The sequence below is a fragment of the Vigna angularis genome, chromosome 1, assembly GCF_016808095.1.
Source record: "Vigna angularis cultivar LongXiaoDou No.4 chromosome 1, ASM1680809v1, whole genome shotgun sequence".
NCBI lineage: Eukaryota > Viridiplantae > Streptophyta > Magnoliopsida > Fabales > Fabaceae > Vigna > Vigna angularis.
This window is the reverse complement of record NC_068970.1, coordinates 13,007,849-13,033,202: the sequence shown is the minus strand read 5'-3', so window position 1 is coordinate 13,033,202 and position 25,354 is coordinate 13,007,849. Positions and strand designations below refer to the sequence as shown.

General features: G+C 33.6%; 4 protein-coding genes across 5 annotated transcripts; 2 read left to right on the top strand and 2 right to left on the bottom strand.

The window, feature by feature from the left end:
- Positions 1-1,272: 1,272 nt before the first annotated feature.
- LOC108341318 (uncharacterized) lies at positions 1,273-4,250 on the top strand. Its single transcript, XM_017579021.2, has 5 exons — positions 1,273-1,387; positions 1,699-1,744; positions 1,966-2,355; positions 3,319-3,656; positions 3,828-4,250. The coding sequence occupies exons 1-5, from the start codon at positions 1,319-1,321 to the stop codon at positions 4,026-4,028; spliced, it is 1,044 nt and encodes a 347-aa protein (XP_017434510.1). The 5' UTR covers positions 1,273-1,318; the 3' UTR covers positions 4,029-4,250.
- A 4,643-nt stretch (positions 4,251-8,893) lies between these two features.
- Positions 8,894-11,814, top strand: LOC108335716 (LRR receptor-like serine/threonine-protein kinase GSO1). Its single transcript, XM_017571833.2, has one exon. The coding sequence runs from the start codon at positions 8,894-8,896 to the stop codon at positions 11,702-11,704; it is 2,811 nt and encodes a 936-aa protein (XP_017427322.2). The 3' UTR covers positions 11,705-11,814.
- A 1,532-nt stretch (positions 11,815-13,346) lies between these two features.
- LOC108339307 (cysteine-rich receptor-like protein kinase 1) lies at positions 13,347-19,318 on the bottom strand. Its single transcript, XM_017576446.2, has 5 exons — positions 18,339-19,318; positions 15,329-15,679; positions 14,703-14,937; positions 14,285-14,429; positions 13,347-14,184 (listed from the first exon to the last, which is right to left on the bottom strand). The coding sequence occupies exons 1-5, from the start codon at positions 19,099-19,101 to the stop codon at positions 13,762-13,764; spliced, it is 1,917 nt and encodes a 638-aa protein (XP_017431935.2). The 5' UTR covers positions 19,102-19,318; the 3' UTR covers positions 13,347-13,761.
- A 1,096-nt stretch (positions 19,319-20,414) lies between these two features.
- LOC108338163 (uncharacterized) lies at positions 20,415-22,137 on the bottom strand. Of its 2 annotated transcripts, XM_017574902.2 has the most exons (3): positions 21,062-22,133; positions 20,912-20,953; positions 20,415-20,589 (listed from the first exon to the last, which is right to left on the bottom strand). In XM_017574902.2, exons 1-3 carry the CDS (start codon positions 21,876-21,878, stop codon positions 20,525-20,527), a joined length of 924 nt encoding a protein of 307 aa, XP_017430391.1. In that variant the 5' UTR covers positions 21,879-22,133; the 3' UTR covers positions 20,415-20,524. The 2 variants fall into 2 exon arrangements, with proteins under 2 accessions (XP_017430391.1, XP_052726311.1); XM_052870351.1 differs by lacking the exon at positions 20,912-20,953 and having other exon boundaries at positions 21,062-22,137.
- Between the last annotated feature and the right edge of the window lie 3,217 nt (positions 22,138-25,354).

Genomic DNA, 25,354 nt, shown 5'->3' with positions numbered 1-25,354 from the left:
AAATGAAAAGCAACAACAAAATAAAAAATAATAACGTCATTAAATTTGTTCTCACTATTTTAATGTATTTTTATTGAAATATATGTTTTTTTTTGCTAATAAAGTTTTATCATAATTTATATAAATTTATTTTTTTGTGTTAAATTATTTTAAAATTTTATTTTATAAATGATTTTTTAAATATATTGAACCTTATTCTATCACGTGAATTAAATATTATATAAATGTCTTAATTAATTTCTCCCTATCCAAATAATTTCATTTTTCTAGTATAATGAGCAATAAATTCTTATCCTTCTCTCGATCAAACGAAATTCTTCCTTGAATTGAACAAAAATATTTAATGTCTTTTATATGCTATGGATGTTAACACTCTATACCACATGCTAATTTTATTAATCAATCAATATAACTTATATTGATGACAAATGCTAATTTTGTCCTTAAGAAACAAATTAAGGAATTGAAAATGAGTTTTTTTTCTTAATTGATTATGCCTAACAATGCCTATTTATTAACTTATGATTTCCAAAAAGGAAAATCTTTTTCATTATTTAAGGGATGTGCTGATTGGATGGCAAGACCCTGTATTTGAACATAACACTAATAAATGTCACAATAAATTATGGATATAAAGATGAATTAACAAGTAATACAATTAAAAGTGAATCCTCATTTTCTATAATTATGAAAAATGGTTTCATTTATTATTGATATAGAAAATTAAGAAGAACTATTACTCTGATATTTTACACTATTATAACACCTTAATTTATAAAAAAATGTAAAATATATTTCAATCTCAAAAGTTTAATTAAAAGTTAATAATTTTTGTTTTCACAAATCCAAACAAAGGTTAATAAGATTACAAGATGTTTTAATTTATGAATAAGTAGAAATAAAATTTATTTGTCCTCAACAATAAGAATAGTTTTTTTTTGTTATAATTTATTATAAATTTATTAAAAATATTAGTTTTATTATCATTTAAAAGTAATATCCAAACATACTTTTCTAAATTTACATACAAGAGTTTTCAAAATGGGAAAACATAAGACATTTTGAATAATATAAACGTAGGAAATGTGTTACCTTGGAATTAGATAGTATTGAAAATATGATTGAAATGTAATTAAAATTAAATAAAATATACATTGAAAAAGAAGTAAAAAATTCATTAAATAAAAAACGGAAAGACTTGCGGAGGAAGTAACATTTGCAAAGACTAGTACCACTATTTAAATGAAGTTCCCTGATATTTGAAACAAATCAAATTCTAACAGCAGCAAACCTTCTCGCAAACCCTCTCCTCTCAGTAATGGCCACTACAATCACTTCCTTCTTGACTTCTTCTCCCTCTTCTTTCCAACACAACACAAATCTCAAGGTACCTAACTTTCTCTGTCATTTTTCAGCAATGTTTAGTTTTCACTGTTTCAAGAATAAAGATTAAGCCATAAAGATTCAAGAAGAAAGATTAAGCGATAAAAAATCCAAGAATGTCCATAGAAACTTTATTTTCCCAAAATTGGCTAGTAATAATATGTAAACCGAATTTTGTTGCTAAATGTATTAATATATTTTTCTTTTTCTTTGAGAGTAAAGTCTGTAAGTATGGCACCATCTACTACTGTTTCTATAGAAGTGTTGTTTTGTTTGTTCTTCCTCTTACATTGTTTCGTTTCCTTGCATATTCAGTTGAGGTTATCGCGAAGAGACGCTCACCTGACAATATATGATAAAGGTAGCTTGGTTGCTTGTTTGGTGGGCTTATTTGTGAATTTTCTGTTTTTTATTATTTTCTGACTTAACAACATTTTAATAATTCTTCATTGTTTGAAGAAATAATGATTTTTATATGATTAGTTCCAATTGGATTTTGTAAATAATTTGGCCATGGAAGTTTGGTTTCTTCTGATTTTTGGAGGTGACCGCTGTTAACACTCTTTTGTTTGTGATGGTTAGACAAATCCTGTCAGTATATACACGGAGTACCACCAAAGTTGAGAGGAAGGTACCAGAAACAGCATGCTGTTGCTGGTTCTGGGAATCAGCCACATATCAGTGGGCGTGAAAAATCTGTTTTGGTGCCAGAAAAGCATGATTCTATTTCTGAAAACACCTTTCTTGTTAACAAATCATGTTTTCATTTACCCCAAAATGGTGGAAAGCCAGGACTAGTCCGATTTTGTGACCTTAACAGAGAGAACGAAGTCATTTCATCAAATTCAGAGAAGACTCAGAACAGCGCATCATGGATTTTGGGCCCTGCTATCTTAGTTGCTTCTTTCATTTTTCCTCCAATCGTTTTGCCTGAAGTAATGCTTAACATTTTTGGACACTGGCCATCAAAAGGTGAGTAACTAACTTTTCTTTAAAAGAAATTCTACTGTGATGTGTTACTTTTCATGCAATGTATACGATTTAGCATATGCAATGTGTAGTGTATTTCTTGCATTCATGTGCTGTTCAAAGTAAAATGTTCCTGATGAATGTAAAATTTGCCTGTCAGAATTTTTTACTGGGGTGGGGTAAGGAACTGGTACTGTTAAACCTTCTGGATATTCATATCTGGGGTATGAGCCTTGTTAATAGAGTGACTTGGAACCCGTTATTCTTTCATGATTAGGACAAAACAGTTTGAAAGAATCTTCGAACAATTTGACAGAAATGAAAAATTAAAGTGAAAGAATATTTTACTTTCTTGAAAATGAAATTCCCAATTATAATTCATATGAATTCCATAGGTTTATAATTGTTTTGTTTAATATTTATCCAAACGTAATATTGTTTGAATAATCAACTTGCAAACATTATTAAGTGTACTAATTTATATATAGTATATAATATATATATATATATATTTTGTTTGACTTTGCTAGTTTATTAATAGTTTTAAAACTGTTCAAACCGACAAACAAATAAAGTTCAAACTCGTACATGTAAAATTTGAAATGAGGTTATGCTTGATTGGATAATTTTTTCATATAAATAAAATATGAAGAAAAAAATAAACGAGTTTGTAGAATTTTTCTTATTTTATTTCTTAAAAAGGTGATTTTTAACTAATGTATAAGTTAGTTTTCATTTAAAAAAGATTTCTTTTATTTTTGTTTCTTATTTTTTCTACAAGTGTTTTAGAGAACATTACCAAATATTGACTTATCCTAGTTCCAATGTTGGCAGCTTTGGGTTGAATATCCACAAACACTGGAGTGTGTCATTATTTTCTTCTACTGTTGCTATTTTATTATCCTTTCTTTGTTACTTTTTTAATTTAGTGCTTAACTCTAAACTTCCTTGATTCTTCGTCTCCAGTTTTCCACCTATTATTGTTCACAGAAGCAACTTTCTACAGTGGAGTTGCCGTTTTTCTTCTTCTACTTGACTCTTTAACGAGACGCAGACAACCAAATCATTCTGCAAAAAGAAGTGTTACTTTGACCCCGGGATATCAAATCTCTTCCGTTGTTACCGTGTTGCTTAGTACAACAATTCCAATAGCCACAATGATTTTGTCATGGGAATGGGCTTTCCCTCTCGTCCCCACGACTTTTGTTCCACACCTGGTTGGTATAGTTGTTCAATTCACATTTGAGCAGATAGCAAGATATTGGAACTCACCATCATGGGCTGCTATTTCAATGATCTTTCATGTAAGAGCAATCCAATACCCTCTTGAATAACCGCTTCCTGCGTTTCTTATAGTAGAATTCTTTCAGTTTGTTAAAGTTTAAATTACCCCAGTCCTCTCTTTCAAATACTCTTATTCTTTCTTCTAGATTGGTGATTCATAGTATCACACTCATAAATTATTTAATGCGCAGGCATATAGATTTCACCAAATTCATCGTGCTGGAAATCTGCTAACGTATATCTCATTTAGAGAAGGAACATCTGAGATTGTCAATAATTTGGGAATACTTTCAAATGTCCTTTACCTGCTTCTTGTGATGTGCGTTTGGTCTTTCTCAAGCTTCCTGATGAGATTGCTTCTGGAACTAAACAGTGATGCCAAGTTGATCTAAGGTTTGTTAATATCATTTCACAGCTGAAAACAGCTCAACTCATCTTTGGGTGGAATCTTTCTAGAAAAAGAAAATGAAGGGATATCTTAAGTAGTTCTATTTCCGCGAGCATACAAGTTATAACCCTTACAACTAGTTACATATTTCCTCTGTGTATACTTGCATGTTGGAACCCTTCGTTTAAGTAGAGAATTGAAAACTTCCCGGATTCACAAGTTTAAAGTTTATTGTAGAGTGACCGTATTTTTTTAGTTAGAAGCAGTACGATGAAAAAAAAAATTAGGCATACATTTAACAAATACATATACAAATAGTATGCTCAACAGACAATAGATAATATAATGAGGACCTAATTTTTAATGCTTATACAAAAAAAGTAATAGGAAAATGAAGATTTATAATTAATTTAGATCTCATTTCTTTTTCATACAAGATAATTAAATTTTTGTTAATGATTATTTCATTAAACTTTGCTACATTCCAATTGACTAGATCTACTCCATTCTATTAAACATTTAGATTTAACTATACTTTTTATAATTCTCTGTTTACATTCCTTTTCCCTCGAAAACCTTTACTTGTTGGTAGAAAAATTGTACAGGAAAGAAAAAGGAATTGGTTCTGGTGGATTGAATGGATTACAAAAAAACTAATGCATTGCCTTGCTGAGAACTTCATATATGTCTTAGTTGGTATCAATTATAATTTTTCTTGGATTTTTATTTACATTTCAAGACCCTTTTCTTTTCATCAGTCCTTTTATTACAAGTTATTTGTTAAGGAAAATATTAAGAAATATTTCACTTATGTATGTGTCAAAAAGAGAATCATGTATAGCATGTTTTTGATTTCACAGGATGCACTGTAGTTTCTCCAACAATTATGCTTAATATTTTTCAAGGTTTTATTAAAATTAATCACAACAATAATCATTAATTATATTTAATGATAATTCAAAATTTTACAATAAAAATATTTTACTTTTTGAATTATTATTAAAATACATGTGAACATATTTTTAACCACAATAATAATTAATATTTAAATATTTATTTTTTAACCTTAATTAATTATATTATCTATTAATATTATTATTTTTTTAATATTGAATCACGATTTATTATATAAATATTTTTAACTTATAAAAAAAATTATATTACTTTTGACGTAATTTTATAATATTGTTTTCTATTTATTAAAATATTGTTTTTTTATCACATAAATCAAATCATTCACAAAATTTTACCATCGAATCTACTTATTTTTATTTCTAAATCTTAAAAAAAAAATTACTTTCAAAACAACTCAAATTCATTTATTTATTCTTTTTTCAAATTCATCTCTAAAAAAACATACTAGAAGATATATACAATTAAGCTCCCTTTATAAATAGGTTCTCTCAAATTCATCTTTACAAATACCATGAAGTTCCTTTAGGTTTTTGTAAAATTGTTATACTTTTCTTAATACTAATTTTCATATATATCTTTTAAACCAAACACATTTATTTGTATATAATTATTTATTTACTTTTAATTACTTTTTTATTTTCCTGTAATATATGTATCGCTTATTTTTCTTAATCTGCAAGGTTACTAGATAGTCCCTAAAATAATCATTTAAGAAAAGATGAGAGAAAATGATGTCAGTACACTTATCTGTCTAATACTTATCCAGTTATTTTATATTCTTAAATTGTTGTATGAACTTGTCCTATTTGGTCAACTAATAACTTGGTGCCAAAACTCCATTAAAAGATATATTCAAACCCAACTAAAGTCAACATATTACACTAAAGAGAATGAAGTCGTCAACGCTGAGGCAATCTGCACTGTATTCTTCTTAATGTAATTACCCTTTTATCTCTCTACCAAACTAACCTGTGCATGATGAAAAAACTTTGAAAGCTTTAAGAATACCGTGTTGCAAAGAATAAAAAAGTGAATTTAAATTCTTTAAATAATATTTTGACATTATTCTAAGTACTATTGCAACGATATATTCGTACTCACTCCAATGCAGAATCTCCATATTTTATATATTCTTGTAAACAACGCGTTGTTGTGTCTTGATGTTGTTTTAAATCTTTGTTTATACATTTGGTCTCCTCAATAATGCACCTTCTCCCTTGGCTGCATCTCTTCCCGTAATCCAAAATTTTACACCTAAGTATTACTCCATTTTTGTATTCAAGAGTAGTTAATCTCCCCATGACATTATTCCTTTTGATTCTTGCCAAAATGGACTTTAACTAAGATTAGGTAGCAATTAAAAACAATAAACAACTCTCCATGAATTGCGAGCTATCAATCCAACTCTAAAAGTTGAAAACATTCTTTAAGGTGAACGAATGAGACCATTATTAAAAATTTCTATTTATATAAATAAGAAATAAACTTTTAAGTTTAACTTAATCTTTTAATATGAAAGATAAAATATGTATTTATATATTATAAATTGGTTTTATTTTTAAATGATGTAAATTCTTCGTAACATTTTCTATACTGTAACATATATATCAAGTATAAAACTATGTACTAACCGTGGTCAGACAACAATTTAATAATGAATAATACAATAAATGTAATAAATAATAAATTTTATTAAAATAGATGACTTTAATATCATTTTAATAAATATTATTAAATACAGTAAGTACATATAAATTTGGTGCAAATATAGCTAATAAATTAGAATTGTCTTATTTTTCAAATTCTAGGCTGAAAGAAGTTTACGAAAAAGGTCAATGATGACATGCACTATCAAGTAGCGTTAGGAAAGGGAAAAAGGTAATTATTTGCACGAAGCGTAGGCACCTAAACTTTTTGTAGTAGTGACCACATAGTGGAAGTATAGAAGCGTGAATAAAAGAGCAGCAGCATCTTGAAAACAAGCACTATTGGGTTAGTACCAAAGTAGATAAAAATCTCCATTCACATTTTTCTTCTAACAGTCCCATAAATACCTACAATATTGGGAAAACGAAAAATAAGAAAAATTTTAGGAAAACTCTTTTACAATAAAGCGTAAAAAGTAGTAAAATAAATGCAATATATTACATCATGAATATATATTTAAATAAATTTCTCCGTAAATATTTATAAAATAAAATAAACTTCTCTAAAATGTAAATTTAACTTATGTATTCAAAAATAAATGCTTACATTTTTTTTAAAAAACATAACTACCAATTAACTAACACACAAACTAATTTTTATGTTTAAAGAAGATTATTTTTGTTATTTCATACTTTCCTATCCCCTTTGAGAAAGTTTCATACTCATAGTGATGAAATAATTGAAGTTTTTAGTACAATGTAATGTGATGTTTCCTTTTTGAGGGGTTGCTTATGCTTGAATCATGGGAAACTGGGACGAAGGCGTGGATTGTATAAAGATAACGCTGAAAGCTAAGTAGTGAGCTGAATATGAAAGATAAGATTTGAGGCGCTTTTGCCTTCATGTATTTTGGCTTATATACATTTATCGCCAATCAGTGATGTTTGAACCGAAGATTATTGCTTCATTGAATCAACTACGATAATGCGATATAATTTTAGTGTATAAACTATTCAGTATAATACACCAAACCTCACATGGTTTTGGCTTTTATTCTGGACATTCATAGGTGAAAAATTAATGAAGCTGGAATTGACCAAAACTAGTGTGGTTGTTTTCTCTTCCTTGTTTTCTTCTCATATTTAATTTGGAAGTAGGTCGTTTGGGTTATATATGCTTAACCCTCTAATGAGTTTGATCCTACAATAATAGAAATGCACATATGGAAGATGACAATGGAGAAACCTAACACATTGTCTTGTGCTTTCACCCCTCGCTAAATTAAGGAAATAAAACAGAAAAAGACTAAAACGTGTGAAAGTTACCCTCGTTCATTTTTTTTCCACGTATCATTATGAAATCTAACTTTCTCATATTTCATGATGCATGCTTGAAAGCTTATGGCCTTTGGTTTTTCTTTTTTAAGAATACTTATCACGGAAAGCAGAAAATAATCTTAGGCTTGAATATTCTGAGGGAAATCTTAGTATTTGGATTGCCATAATGTTTTTGTACCAATTTAGTTGACAATTTTTGAAGTTTAAACAACTGGTACTCTTGTAAAGTCAAATCATGCTCAAACTTGTTTATCTTGAACTCAGACGTCTTACAAAAACTACTTCGAAGGTACTATGAATTTGTCCAGCAGCATTGTGAGCAAAATTTGAGGATTGTAAAAGTGGCCCCACTTGTGCCACTTTTTTCTCGACCATGAGGGGATCTTTTTCTTCGTGTTGTATAATTCTGTTGAACGTACCCCATTGTATTATCAAGTTCTCTACCACAAAAGCTACTAAAGAATCTTAAAATATTAAATTTGTTGCCTGGAGAAAAAAAGGGCGAAAAGGCACCAAAATCATGGTTAAACTGAAAAGGTAGAAACTAGAAAGATATCACTATATGTTTAAGATATAATATAATGGGTTGAACTTCTTCATTGTACTATTTCAACTTTCTTGAACAAAGTAGGCAGGGCTTACTTTGCTACTATTTAAAACCGTATCTTAACAACCAATTAGCACTTGAACTTGCGTCTTTGTTCATTATTCCTTCGTTTCTCATTCTATCTTTTTCTTCCTATTTTCGTTTTATACCCATCAAAATTTGAGCTCTTCTTAATTGTTCTTCTCTGTTCTTTTATACAGAATGGACCACCTTTTCCTAGAGCATACCTTTTGAATTATTTGATCTTCTGTGTGAACCTTTGAAATGAAACTCATACCTGTAAAACATTCTGCAATGGGTTCCGTTTGGATGTGCCATTTCTTTCTGTTACTGTCCACACTAGATACTTCTTTTATTGCAACTATGGCCAATAATGCAACAGATTCCTACTGGCTTATCAGAATTAAATCAGAGTTGGTAGATCCATCGGGAGCACTTGGCAACTGGTCTCCGACAGCTCATGTCTGCAACTGGAATGGAATAACATGTACAGTTGATCAGGAATATGTTATTGGCCTGAATCTGTCTGGTTCAGGAATATCCGGTTCCATTTCAGTTGAGTTCAGACACCTCTCTTTTATTCAAACACTTGATTTGTCTTCAAATTCTCTTTCTGGCTCCATCCCTTCGGAGCTGGGTCAGCTTCAAAATCTAAGAATATTGCAACTATACTCAAATGATATCTCTGGGAACATTCCTTCAGACATAGGTAACATGAGGAAGTTACAAATTCTTAGAATAGGTGACAACATGTTGACTGGTGAAATTCCACCTAGTATTGCCAATATGAGTGAATTGACAGTTTTGGCAATAGGATACTGCCACTTGAATGGAAGCATACCAGTTGGGATCGGTAAATTGAAACATCTAATATCCCTTGATTTAGAAATGAACAGACTCAGTGGCCCCATACCTGAAGAGATTCAAGGCTGTGAAGAGCTCCAAAACTTTGCAGCATCAAACAACATGCTTGAAGGAGACATACCTTTCTCTATGGGGTCGCTTAAATCATTAAAAATTCTGAACCTGGCCAATAACAGTTTGTCTGGGTCAATTCCTCCTGCTTTGAGTCATCTTTCTAACTTGACATACCTGAATTTGCTTGGAAACAAACTACATGGACAAATCCCTTCTGTGCTTAATAGTCTGATTCAGCTGCAGAAGTTGGACTTGTCCAAAAACAACCTCTCTGGATCAATACCTCTCCTTAATGTAGAATTGCAGAGTCTTGAAACTCTTGTTCTGTCTGATAATGCTCTGACTGGTAGCGTTCCAAGTAACTTCTGCCTCAGAGGTTCAAAGCTTCAGCAACTCTTTTTGGCTAGAAACATGCTCTCTGGCAAGTTTCCTTTGGAGTTGCTCAACTGCCCCTCAATCCAACAGTTGGACCTTTCTGATAACAGTTTTGAAGGAGAACTTCCTGCAAGCCTGGACAAACTGAATAACCTCACAGATCTTGTTCTCAACAACAACAGCTTTGTTGGACCTCTCCCTCCTGAAATTGGAAACATTAGTAGCTTAGAGGGTCTTTTCCTATTTGGTAACTTCTTGACAGGTAAAATTCCAACGGAGATTGGAAGGCTGCAGAGATTGAGCACCATTTACCTCTATGACAACCAGATGTCTGGACTCATACCAAGAGAGATAACAAACTGCACAAGCTTAGAGGAAATTGACTTCTTTGGAAATCACTTTACAGGGCCCATTCCAGAGACTATAGGTAAGCTCAAGAAATTAGTTGTTCTGCATCTTAGGCAGAATGACTTGTCTGGTCCGATCCCACCAAGCATGGGGTACTGTAAAAACCTTCAGATATTGGCCTTAGCAGATAACATATTGTCTGGTTCCATTCCATCTACATTCAGTTACCTCTCGGAGCTCACCAAAATTACCCTTTACAACAACTCCTTTGAAGGACCTCTCCCTCATTCACTCTCTTCTCTCAAAAGCCTGAAAATCATCAACTTTTCACACAACAAGTTCAGTGGAAGTTTCTTTCCTCTCACTGGTTCAAATTCTCTAACCATTCTGGACTTGACCAACAACAGCTTCTCAGGTCCCATCCCTTCCACTCTAGCCAATTCTAGAAACCTCAGCCGTCTCAGACTTGGACAAAATTATCTCACTGGAAGCATTCCTTCTGAATTTGACCAACTCACTGAGCTCAATTTTCTTGATTTATCATTCAACAATTTAACAGGAGAGATGCCACCTCAACTCTCAAACTCCAAGAAAATTGAACACATCCTCGTGAGTAACAACAGGTTGAGTGGCAAATTACCTGTTTGGTTGGGAAGCTTACAAGAACTTGGTGAGCTAGATCTCTCATACAATAACTTCAGTGGTAGGGTACCTTCTGAGCTTGGTAACTGCTCAAAATTGCTCAAGCTTTCTCTCCATCACAACAATCTGTCCGGTGAAATCCCCTTAGAGCTTGGAAACCTCACTGCCCTCAATGTCTTCAATTTGCAAAGGAACGGATTCTCTGGCCCCATTCCTCCGACAATTCAGCAATGCACAAAACTGTATGAGCTTAGGCTCTCAGAGAACTTTTTAACAGGTACCATACCAGTTGAGCTAGGAGGGCTTGCTGAGTTGCAAGTGATTTTGGACTTGAGTAAAAATCTCTTCACTGGTGAGATTCCACCATCTCTAGGAAACCTCGTGAAGCTAGAAAGACTCAACCTCTCTTTCAACCAACTTGAAGGGAAAGTTCCTCCTTCACTGGGCAAACTCACAAGCCTGCACGTGTTGAATCTCTCAAACAACCATCTTGAAGGCCAGATTCCTCCAACATTTTCAGGATTCCCACTAAGCTCATTCCTGAACAATCACGGCTTCTGTGGCCCACCACTGAGATCATGCTCTGAATCCACGGCACAGGGGAAAATGCAGCTATCAAACACACAAGTGGCAGCAATCATTGTGGCCATTGTGTTTACTTCCACAGTGATATGCTTAGTGATGTTGTACATCATGCTCAGGATCTGGTGCAACTGGAGAAAAGTTGCCATTTCGAGTGCAGAAGGTGGCACTGTTGCCCATAAGGAAAGAAATGGAGAGTATTGGAATATGAATTCATTTGGGTTGATTCCTTCACCAGATAAGCAGAATTCAGCAGCATCTTCCTTCTATAATCTTAAAATGGAGACCATGGAAAATGCACATATGTAACATATTTTTCATTAGTTTGGGTTCCAAGCTTTGAGGAACCATTCTATCTCACACTACTTGCACATCCTCAAATGCTAACATCATTTCATTCAATAGAAATACTTCTTCATTCAAAAGCATCATCCTACGGCATTATCTGGCACCAGGAATTCTTTAAGAACGAGTATATCATTCCTAAAATTAGCAATATATATTTTATTTAAATAAATATAAAAATATGTTGAAAATTATTATAAGTACTAAATTTATTTTATTAAAACTAGCGAAAACACGTGATATATTATTTTTTATCATAATAAAAATTATTATTATTATTATTATTGTTATTATTATAATTATAAAATTAAATATAAATATTTTTTTAATTTTATTGTAAGTAGTTTTTATTTATTTTATAGGTATTTTTATAATTAAAAAATATTAAATTTAAAAAATGGTCAAATTAATAAAATAATTAAATTTAAATAAATGATAAAATAATTATTTTAATTTTAAAAAAACTTGTATTTAAAAGATAAATTTAGAAAACAAATCGCAAAGAAGAATGTGATTTATACACAGGTATAGATATAAATAAGATAATATAATAAAATGCATATAGTGTTTATGTTTCCCTAATATATGCAAAACCAATTTAAATTCTATTGAATATACAAAGAAATTCTTAGTTTTATTGAAAGGAGGAATATAGTATCGGTTACGATTTTTAGGATTTGTTTAGATATCAAAAGAGATATGTTTTATGGAGAAATTTGTTATTTTATTTTGTTAGTTTATAAGTAGAATAAAGTGTAATAAAATATAAATATTTATAATAATGTGATTATGAGTAGTGTTCTTTTGAATTACTATTATGGATTTTTATTTTAATTGGTTTATAGGCTAAACCTATCTTGTGTCATCTAGTGTATTTTGATTTCTTTAATTATTGATAACTAAGTCTCATTCTATTTATCATATTAATCTTATTTGGAGTAACAGCATAGAGACGATGATGTCTTCTGTTTCGGCAACACCATGTATTCCTATCCAAGACAATAGACGTATATGGAGAAATTTGTTACTTTATTTTATTCATATACTATATAGAGAGAGAGAGAGAGGACAACGTAATAAAATATAAAATATTTATAATATTTGAATCTTAATTTCTTAAATTTAAATAATAACTAAATATATTTTTATTTTTATATAAGAAATATTTCTAAAATTGAAAGAAAAATTACTAAAAAATAATTTGAATAAACAAATGTTATGATGCAATGACGTGGATAATATTTTAAATTATGTCGTGAGTCAAAGTTATGTCAAGGAGTGGTTTGCTTAAATGAGATTTTGTAAAATTTTAGAAGAACGATGTATAATAATCGGGCACGAGTACTCTCTAATGCACGTGTTACTATTTAGTTTTGACAAATACAAATGTATTTCTTTGTAAATTTTATTTAATGTAATATATTACTAATCTAGATAAATAATCTTACATTGACGTTAATTTTGAGATGTGATGGTAATATTGAAGAAACATTTAATACAATATTCTTTTAATTCATAATTTATTTTGTGACACGTAATTTTAAAATAGGAGTAAGAGTTCTATTTGGTTAATTTTTGAAAATACAAGCAAATTTGATAAAAAGAAAATAAACAAAAACAAAATAAAGATAAAAGAAAAAAAAAATGAATGGAATTTTGTTGTACTAAATAGGATGAAGTCGACATTCACTACTTGAATGGAAATGTTATGTCAAATCCTCATTTCATGACAACTGTAATACATCAACAACTTGCAAGGACACAGCACAGCCATGTTTACTCTTCCCTACCCTTGAAGTCCTGCTTCATGTACACAATTATATAATACAAGTTGCTTCATGACCATAATCTACATTTTGTTCCTTGCGTCTTATGTTGAGCAAAATCCATTCATTTTCTCCTTCGCTTTCCAACCTTGTTCATCAGAATTTCACACACTCAAATTATAACTGACTATCCTCAGTTTTCTCTTATCCCCATTCAGGTCACTCCTCAGGATCATCGCAAAATTTCAAGTGAATCTACCTGGGCTCAGGCGCTCCCATATTTAATTGGAAATTTGAATCAGGGCTGCCAGCAATGAACTTGTCAGAATGAGGAAAGGAATTCCCTTGTACTGTTAAATCATCATTTGGAATTAGTGAACTGGTGGTGCTGTGAAAGGAGGACCTTGCACTTGCAAGCCCAATTGAGGATACAGTGCGGTCATTTTGACTTAGCCCACTGAAATTGAAGAATGGTTGTTGCTTTGGAGAGGGAATAGCGTAGTCTTTCTTGGTTAGCATCTGAACTACTTCAGACATGGATGGTCTGAGAGTAACAGTTGATTGTGTACAAAGAAGGCCAGCTTGGAGCGTATTTGATGCTTCGTCTACCGTAAGTTTACCTTGCAGAACTGGATCAACGGATGCTGTTATATTATTTGCCTTGTAATTCTTCCACACCTGAACAAGAGATAAAATGAGCATGCTACTGCCTGCTAATGAAACTCACTGATACCAATACCAATAAGTTACGGTGTGACTGAGGGATAGTTAATCTTACGCTGTGGAGAAGTGAAGTTGACCCCGGTATTTGATCACTGTTCTTCTTACCACACACAATCTCAACAATTAGGACACCAAAAGCATAGATGTCTGCCTTCTCTGTCAATTGTCCATTGGAAACATATTCAGGAGCCGTATATCCCCTGACAAAAGCAGTTGACTTTAATATGCGACCAGACCAATTGTGTAACACAAGTGAATTTTTTTATTGGAAGACGTTAAAACTTTGTCCATTCTAGTACATATTTTTAAGAGGTTAAGATTCCACAGAAACGTTTTTTCATAAAGGATTTGCAGTTTTGATCATCGCATAGTCTGGATATGAACTATCAATGTAACTACTTAAGAGCTATGCAACTAATTTCAGAATCCTCATGTTTTTACATAAATTGAAATGACAGAACTTTTCTACTTACAGTGTCTTCGAATTTCCTGTCCTAAGATGAGATTTGTTTCCAGTAACAATGCGAGCAAGACCAAAATTCGCTATTTTTGGATTCATATTCTCATCAAATAGAATGTTGCTCGACTTTATGTCTCTGTGAATAATCTTTGTTCCAGAACCTTCATGAAGGTATGCTAGGCCCTCAGCTATCCCACATATGATTTGAAACCGTTTTTCCCAGTTCAGAGCATCTTCTGAGCCCTTACCTGCAAATTACAAGGGATCTATTCTCAATTTTCAAATAAGCACATAGAAAGATAGAAAAGAAGAAAAAAGTAAACTGTATGTGTTCCCTCAATTTCCCCTTCAAAGCTAACTGAATTGTGCAAGTCAGTAATCAATAACAAAGCATAAACGCCAAGTCACCAATGAAAATCGTGATTTTCCTCTATGGCAACTTGTAACGAATTGTAAGAACTGACACCAAAGTTCCTATAGACCAACCAAATGTGGTCGATTAAGAATACACAAGATAGTCAAATACAGATGAGCAAATGTCTCTCTGGCCAGTAAAAGGAAGACACTCAAATCATGCTCTGTAAATTATTGAGAAAAAACACCAACGTGGACTAGAATTGCTCAAACTGGACAACTCACCGAAAAGGACTTGATCAAGACTTCCATTGGGCACAAATTCATAAACCAACAGGCTTTCAGGGCCTTCGATGCTGCACCCCAAAAGCTTCACCACATTCTTGTGTTGAATCCCACTAATCAAATTGACCTCATTGAAGAACCCCTCTGTCCATTGCCGTTTATTAAAAGATAATCGTTTAACAGCAACAGTCTTCCCAGTGGGGAGGGTTCCTTTGAACACGGAAGCAGCTCCACCTTGGCCTAATTTGTTTGCGGGATCAAAATTATCTGTGGCGTTCTCGAGCAAATCATACATAAAACTGAAGCCTGCTACGAAGGCAAAATCTGGTGCCAAACCACCACTGTCGCTTACTGTATTAGAATTAGCACATTAGAGAATAGAAAAATACTACAGAAAAAAATATAACCACTGTGGCATTAAACGAACAAGCATTACTTTTTCTACGTGACGACATTCTATGACAGCACATAAATGCAGCAAGGACGATGAGTGAAATCCCTACGATCACCGATAATACAAATGCAACGATCGTCCAGACACCAGGCCTTTCTGAAAACATTTCAAGTTAAAAGTAATTCAATTGTAAAAGAAATAGCAATATCAATGTCCTTTCGTAACTAGCCTGGTGTTGGGATGTATGAATTAAGGCATGGAATTTATAGCTACACCGCATAATGTTATTATAAAAGTTAACAAAATAAACAACTGTACATACACACACACACACACATTTGGTACGCGTTTACATATATCATTCATAAAACTCAAGGAATATTGGAGGTGATAACACTCTTGCTTCAAGTAATTAAACTTATTATTATTCAAATTCGAGATCGCAAATTAAGATATTATAAAGCGTATCAACTGAACATTCTTAATGGTACTTATTTTATTTTGGATGAACACAGAACATCTGTTGACCTGAAATAAAATGACCAGTCTCTTAAATCACCATAAGATTCATTTAGAGAATTTATTGGAATTGTCTAACTTATTTTTGCAATACCTATCATTCTCCTAGGTGTAGTTTTGTCATGCCAACTCCCTATTTCAACCTTCTTTTTTTTTCCTTCACTACTGGCCGAAGAAGGAATCTTGTTTGAAATACCTTGTAGGTTTCCACTTTTGCACTTTGCTTCTCCTTTTCTGGTCAGCAGTGTCTTTTGAACCTGTATACTCTTTTTTTGAGGTCTCTCACAAATGCTTCAAAGAAGTTTATGGAAAAAACTACCTTAGTCTACATCTGTTGAGCTTTGTTTTCTTGTCCAAAGTTTCTATGATCACTTGGAAGAATATGATGGTAAAATATCATCAGACAAAAGGATTTCCAACTTGTGCTTATTGTGGTAATTTGTGGAACCTAGTATATATGGAATTCTCAAAGCATTAAAAATTGTAACTCTTTGGATGAGGCTAGGTGTATTTTTGTAAATGGTATTCAACGATTTTATGATTTTCTCCATAAACTAACGTCCTTAAACAAATAAATCAGATATTACTTCTTTTATTGTTGAAGTCCAATCAATTGTTGAAGAGTTGAAAATGTTGCTAGAAGTTGATCCATTGAAGGAGATTAAGAAGTTGAAAAATTCTATATGGTTATGATCCATCATGCCGTCAACTTAGATTTTTAATCATGTTCAGGATCAAATCTTGATTGATCAATAAGTTACATCAATGAAAAGCCTAATAACATGACTACTTGATGCTCCCATCCATACCAGCATAAATATGTTCATGATTATGCTAAATCATATGCCTGTGTCAACTTGTGAAATTGTGAAAGGGAAGGTTGTGGCAAAACGGTGCAGCAGAAATGAAAAATAAATACTTAGCTGAAATTGTTTGTACCTTATTGGCAAGTTCTTGTGTGTCACTTCATCGCCGGGGTGATGTTATTCTTATTGTTTGCTTTCTTATAAATATGTCTTTTTCCTTTTTTGAAAATCATATTCCTTCTACTATTTTTTTTTCTACATCTATCTGTGTCTTTGGTTTTGTGTGCTTTGTTCATTATGTGTCCTCAGAGTTGAACCCGAAAGACCCGGTAAACATGTTTTCTTGTAATATTATCGTCTCCAAAAAGGTATCGACATTATTCTTCACAAACTGAAAAGTACTTGTGTACAAGTGTCAACTTTTTTTAAGAGAGTCGTTTCATTCCTTCTTTCCTATAAAATGCTAGTTCTATCCTACAATTTGTACCTTTCCCATTATTTGAACCATTCTCATTCCTCACTCATGACACTCCAAATCAAACCACTCCTCAAAGTTTCTGGTCTCCTTCAAGTCCACCAGAACCATCATCATCCCCTGTGATCACCTGACATTGCAGAACACAAAAGATTGGTTTCATATTACATGGTAAGTCCATTCTTCAAGTTCCTCACCACCACCTACCCACACCATGACTTCTGATAATGAAGATCTAGTTATCATATTACTCTTCAAAAAAGTACCTGCTCTACCTATAATCATTTTTCCAAGTTATCAAAGGTTGTCTCCTTCGGTTTTCTCCTTTCTTATTTATGTCCTTTATAACTATTCCTAAAATTTGAAGAAAGAACTTGATATCTTTAATGATGAGAAACTTGAATGATTGAAATGCATAGTCTTAACCAGAATCACGCATGAGAGTTGGTTCCTTTTCTACCTAAGAAGAAGACAATTTGGTATAAATGTGTTTAAGCTGTTGAAGTTAAGTCAAATGGTAAAGTTGATCGCCTTAAAGCATAATTAGTCACCGAAGGATACACATGGATATAAGTCACCGGATCATTTAGAGCACTTTCAATTTATGTATTGTAACCTTGGTGCATGTAAAAGGGGTTTCCTTGGGGAAATGTTGGACTATTGTTTGTACTAATTGATAGACAAAATGATATGGAACAAAGTTAATTTAAACTATAGTTTCTTGATTACCAGTGACCTCGTATATATGGGTCATACATGATTTTTTTGAAATAATTATAATAGAAGTAAAAGAATAAAATCCGTAGTGTGTGTTACCTGTAGAAGTAGAAGTAGAATCCTTGATGTTAGGTGGTGAAACGTCGTTGTAGAATTTGTGCCTTGAATACCTCAAAATGCAACCAGTGAATAAACTCTTACCCTCACCACTCGGCACACATTCCTGCACTTTCTTCGCCGCTTCGGTCAAGCATATCTTGCACCTCCCTTTGTTCAGCGTCGACCAGCACTGCGCCAGGGCGAAAACCCCATCCCCTCCGTCCACCGCGAACCCACGTTCCGCTGCCTCCTCCGTCACGTTCGACACCGTCGCCGTCACCCGTCTGGCCGTGTCATTCCCCACAGTTGGGCTCACGCAGATGCCGATGTCATGAGTGGGGTCCACGCTCTCACGGATAAAGGAGTAGTCATCGTATCGGAGGAAGCAGCCGTCGAGGTAGATTCTGCCAGCTGCCTTGGGCACGCACCGTGACAACACCAGCCTCGCTTGGCTGAAACACATGTAGCAGTCTGCTGGCCTCAGGTCGCGCCGGCATTGGGCCAATGCGTACATCGGAGGCCCAGAACCCAGCAGCGTCTGCGCTCCCCACCCTCGCTCTTTAACCTGAAACGACACCATGTCCATTATGGCCATGAAGTTGGACGCGGAAGACTCGGGGTTCTCATAATCCCCGCACGTGAGACCCGTTTCGCGTATACCCGTGCCGGAGCAGCCCGCACGTGGGATTAACAACGACGACGACAGCAACATTAGGCATAGACAGGAAATAAGGTTTTCAGGAACGTTAAAAAATTGCACCATTGTTTTCTTCTAATTAACAATTGCTCTGCTTTTCCTTTTGTTTGAAAATAGTGAGAATTAAACAAGTAATGATATGGTATTTGGCTCTGATGCCTCGTTATGATTACTCCTTTGTTGCTTTGTAGACATGTCTTTGTCGTGGGGTTCGGCCGTGAAGGTAGACAGGGAGAGGGTATTCCCGATCTTGGTGTAGATAGTCTTCTTGATTAATTTCCTCACAGGCATGATCCCTTCAGGTTTATGAGTTTTGTAGCGAGATAGAAAAAGATTATATAAGAAGAGAGAAAACACGTTGTGCATGCGGAGATTGTGATAAGCGAGAGGAGAAATGAACTGGCTTGGTTTTATGTTTTTCCTTATTTAGGGTTTGCATGACGTAGAAAATAGAGTCGAATAACACCTTCAACATGGCATTCGCTGGCCCTTTTCTCTATCCAGTACACATCTTCTTCAAGCAGCACCACCTCCAAAACTAGTCCTTACAGACTGTACTCCACCCATTAAAAGTGCGTCATGTCAAATTTATAGAGTTTTATTGTTTCGAAGTTTGTTAGGCAGCGGAGATGTATATAAATAGATCTTTATGAATAGAAAAGTGATCAAATCCTTCACTTTCAAGTATGCTGCATTCTAGCCTAGAAGAGATGTAATATTATTTCATTAGACCACTTTTACACTACAAAGATATTCTTATAGAATATTATTCTTACAGTTTAATCATAATACATAATCTTTAAATAACCCTTACAAATTTTACTATAGTAATTGTTGTGAATATATGGTTGTTAATGTTGAAAAAATATTTTTTTTATCAAGACTTAAGATTGTATTATTAGATACTTGTGTTTTGTTATGAAATGTAAGTCCTGAGATGATCGTTGATACCAAATACTAAGTGTTGAAAACTTTAATGGCGTATATACATTTAAAATGAATTGACAAGTCATAGAATCAGCGATATATGCATCTTTAAAAAAGATAGACACTGATCCGGGAAAAAAAATGTTTTTAACAACTCATTTTTGTCGGTACTCGTTGAAAACAGAGTGTGTGTGTTCAAAGTAACTTCCTTACTCTGATTGAATGGTAATGAAATAAGGTATGCATAATGAAATTTGCAACATGTATATACTGAGTGTGAAAAGGAATTGTCTCGGGTTAAATTTTGAAGCATGTCAAGATCTGGCGACATAATTTTTCATGCATCGTTGAGTGAATCAGATTCAGAAGTTGTTTGAGTAAAATAACATTACCCTGCATCCTGCGCTTTTGAATAATGTTCGAGTAAGCCTCTATAGGTGGGGAACACGGAATACAAATCAAAACTCACTCTCACTCTCATTGTATGACCACCGTCTTCAGCAAAAAACATTGCATTTACATATGAAACACGTTACCCATTTCACGATGATAGTCTCACACACTATACATATCCTACTTTTGAAATCTGATTGCTCGTCATCCACAATACCACATACGTCAATAGTCCTGTACGCAAAAAAAAAAAATATCAATTTCTCTCCAATGGTAAATGATTCCTTAAAAGGAAAACAAGAGTCTCATTCTTTTCACTTCATATCTTAATTTAAAATATTTTAATAAAAAAGTAAAAGCACTGACATTTTTCTGTAAATATTTTAAATAAAGATTTAGCCACTAATATAATAATTGTATGATTGGCCCTCCTAATACTATAACTGTGTAATTTTAATTCATCAATTTATTCTAATAGTTAATGTAAATAAAGTTTAGAGAACTTAAGTTATACTGTAATTTTTTTTTTCGAAAACAGAGTCTTTAGTGCCAGTACCTTCTAATACTTGATTATGTGTTGCTCCTGACGGTATGCCAACTGTAAAATTTACAGAAAGAGTATGAAAAACCACTAAGCATTATTTTATGTATTTTTCTTTGAAAGAACTGATGATTAATTAGGGAAAAAGTTGGTAAATGGAGGAACCTGAATCACAGTTGGAGGTGGAGTTGAAGTCCCCGCACATACAGACCTGTCTAATCCCATCGGAACCATAGCCACAGGTGCCACCAGTGGCTTCACAGGCGCCACAGAACTCATCATTCCCCTGCAGGGAGTACCTAACACGGATCCCGTAGGACCACCCGCCTGGCCCATCAACCTTAAGCGGAGCGACGCTATAAGCACTGCTATACCCTTCACACTGAAGCTTGGTGAGGTTAATCTCCCTAATAGCCTGATAGGGAACGGCACAGCACTCAAGTGGGCCGGAGCCGAAGAAGGAGGCGGGGCCAGATCTCTTGTGGCCCATCATCTCCCAGGCGGGGCAGGAAAGGTACTCCTCGCAGCCCATTCCGGAGACGTTGCGGCAGGGGAGGTGTTTTCCGGGGAAGCCCTGGAAGAGGGGGGAGCGGGGGGAGCAGGCGATGAGCATGAAGACGTTGTCGGCGGCGGGGTTCATGTAAGGAGCCCGCCAGGGTTCGACAGAGAAGCCGTTGCCACGGGATCCGAGAACGAGGTTGTGGCAGGTAGACATGTGAGGCTCGTGAAGCGTGAGGGCCTGGTAGGCGTAGTCGATTTCGAGGACCCTGTAGGAGCCGGAGCTGACGTGGAACATGAGAACCTCGTTCATGCAGAAAAGAAGATCGCGGAAGCCAGGGTGGCCGCAACCGTATTGGAGTGCGAAGGGGTAGTCTATGGTTATGTTGCCGCAGTATGAACGGCATGTGTTGGGGTGGCACCAACTTAGAGGGATTGTATATGCTGCCCAGAGAAACCACACTCCAAACACCAATGAACCCATGCTTCTCAATACTACTCTCGCTACTACTGAGGGACTAGAGTACTCACTGCAATAGTTCCTTGCTTCGTCAGTTACGTGATGATTATGAGCAAGCTTTATTTTGGTGTTGCGGAATCTAGATGAATTGTGTGGGGGTTTTCCTTCGCTTTATGTTGGGGTAGGGACCACGGATATTGTTGTTTTTATTTTACTCGACATTTTGGTGGCTTTTCCATTTCTCCCTACCTTTGCTTCGCTTTCCCTGCATCCTCTACAATATATACTGACTTCTTTAGAATCCAATATCTTTATAAGGTTACTTGTACAACAAACTATACAAAGAGAAAAAGAGAGAAAAATATTAGTTAACATGATAGTCATACTAAGAAATAAAATGTTTATATGGTTGGGATGGTTTATAAATAACTCCATCCTTTATTCATCACAGATATAATTAATCTCCTAACAGCTTCTTCCTTCTGTGTTTGAGATCCCAAATTAAAATTAACAAAAAAAATAACGAAAGACCAAAGCATATGGCTACAAATTGAACTTAGTACAAAGATAAAGAGCCCTGATCACTTGAAGCTCTCTAAATTGTCTACTCCGTGCTGTCAAAGGATTTTTTCTAATACTCCTCCAACATCTTCATTTACAAAAGACTTTAAAAAGAATAATCAAAATAAAGAAGGACAGATAAGTTTGTTGAGCTTATTGATAAAAATGAATGAAGTAAGTTATTCATGTAGATCAAAAGGATTTATTAAAATTTAATATATATTTAGAGAAAAATATAATGATAAATTTATAAGATGTAAGATATGATAAAAAAAAAGAAGAAAAAAATTAAGTGCATAATAAATAACATGAAATCAAAAGTATAGGTAATATATGTTTATTGTTATTCTTTTATTAGAGCACCTTATAACTTGTATTTGTATAATCTTTTTATAATTTTGTTGACTTGTTTATGTTTGATGGGTTTTCCATCACTTATTGTTAATGTATTGGAAGAAAAAAAAAACATGAGAAACTGAATTATCATTCATATGTACCAATACATGCATCTTGATTTATAAGATAAAAACTTGAATATATGTACACATTCACTAACAGTTTGTACAGAGGAAATTAAACTATAACAGATTAAACTCAATAACAGAATAAATATGGCATATTTCTATCATCTTCTCTCAAGTTAGGTGTAAGGGCTGTGGAGTACGAGCTTGGAAATAGCATTCTGGAAAAGAGTTGGATATAAGGATTTGTTGAAGATATCAACAAGATGATGAATAGAAGGAAAATCCAGAAGATATACAAGCCTATCTAGAAGTTTTTGTCGTGACAATCAATCTCAACATGTTTAATTCTCTCATAAGGTAGGATTTTAGGTTATCTGGATGGTAGAATCATTATCACAAAAAATAACATAAGAAGTGGCAATTGAAAGATGCAGATCTTAAAAAATATATTGAAATCCGTAGAGTTCAAAAGTTAAGGAGGTTAATGAATAGTAGTTTGTTTTGTTGGAATCGTTAGGTCAGTTAAGATTACTTCTTAGAAGCAATAATATGTTAGAGTATCTGTTAGGGTTTTCTATTATCCCATTTCCCCCTTTTTTTAGTTTACGAAAACACTATTTAAGCTAAGGATTTCCATTTTCCATGTACAAAAAGAAAACTATCAAAAGTTGTAATCAAAGTATTTTGTTTTCTCTTACTTGTTCTCTACCTCTTTGCTTTCATGTTTCCTTTTGCCTTTGCTTCCATGGAAGCTCTTTCTGTTGCACTCTAAGACCCGTATACCATTTTTTATATGGTATCAGAGCAGGTTCATTGTCTGCTCTACCTCAACTTCTGCTACATTTCATCTCTAATCAATTGGTAGCTTTCTTCTTTAAGTTATTGGTGTGATGGAACGTATAGACCAGTCAACAAATCCCTTTTATCTACATCCTGGGAAAATCCAGGTCTTATCCTAATCTTTCAAGTTTTAAATTAAATTATTCTTCTTAAAGCATAAACATGAAAAGAATTATTCTCTTAATAAGAATATCAAGTTCATAGATGGAGGTCTCAAGAAACCTCAAAGAAACAATCCCTTGTTTATTTTGGATTATCAAAACTCTTTCTTCACATATTGCATAAAGTGACATATATGTTGAAAATGTCAAAGATTTGTGGGATGAATTGAAAGAAAGGTTCTGCAAAGAAGATTACTTCAAGATTTCATATTTACTTCAGAACATTCATTCGATTAAATATGGAGAAGGAATGTAAGTCAAATCTTTATTGATTTAAAAATTCTTTGGGAAAAATTAGAGTTTTTTAGACTCATACCATGTTGAAATTGTGATGTTCTTTATAGTTATGCTCTACTTAAGATCTATGTCAAATACACATAAATAGAATATATTGTTTGTTTTCTGAAAGGCCTAAATGATACTTATAACACTGTGAGAACACAAATTCTTTTGATGGAGCCTCTTTACAACATCAATGGAGTCTCCTCCCTCATCATGCAACAAGACAAATTACCGGTATCATCAATCAGAATGATGAAACAAAGATCTTGGCCAACACCATTGACAAACAAAATCATTGGAAACAAGAACAAAGCTCGAAATATCAAGGGTGTGATGTTGGCTCATGCGGACAAGGAAGATGAAGAGGAAGAAATTCCAATCATGGAAAAAATGCTCTTATTACCACAAGATGAATCATACTATGGATGAAGGTTACTCCAAACATTGTTATCCACCCTGGTATAAGAAGAATGACATCCACAATAATCAAAACAGAAGAGGACATAATGAATGGAGCGGTGTCAATGCTTGCACAGATGATTATGCCTTTACACATACACATATCACTCATTGACTATAATGAAATTTCTCAATTTAAATGTATAAGACTTCATCCATCACTAGTTTAGAATCTCAACATATGAAGAGACATAACAATCAGTCATATACCCTACCAATGGTCACCAATTGTGGGATGTTACAAAATTCTTGATGTTTTTCCTCTTAAAAGAATTTTATGTGGAAGATAAAAAAGAAAAGAAAATTTGAAGTGTGGGAGTTGGAAAAGAATGAAAAACAATTAACAAAATGTGGTTTGTCAAAAAAATGTGGAATATGCAAAGAACTTGGTCACAATAAAAAGAATTGCCCCTAACTTCCTCAAAACCAACACCTATACTTAAGTAAACTCAAGCGAGAGACCAAGTAAAGCTACCTCAGACAACTAAAACAATTGACCAGGCATCATCATGAAGAACTCCATAAGTTTAACTTTGTATCCATGGTTAGGCAACCCAAATATTATCTCTCATCATTCTTAGTAATTATAATCATTCTCACAACAACAAACTCTCCACAGTTACAAGTGGGTGCTCCAACAAACCCCCTAGAACCACCATCGTGAAAAGTAAAAGCTTTGATTTTGCATCTGTCATGAATTATACTATCAAGATACAGAAGAATGATCCATTAA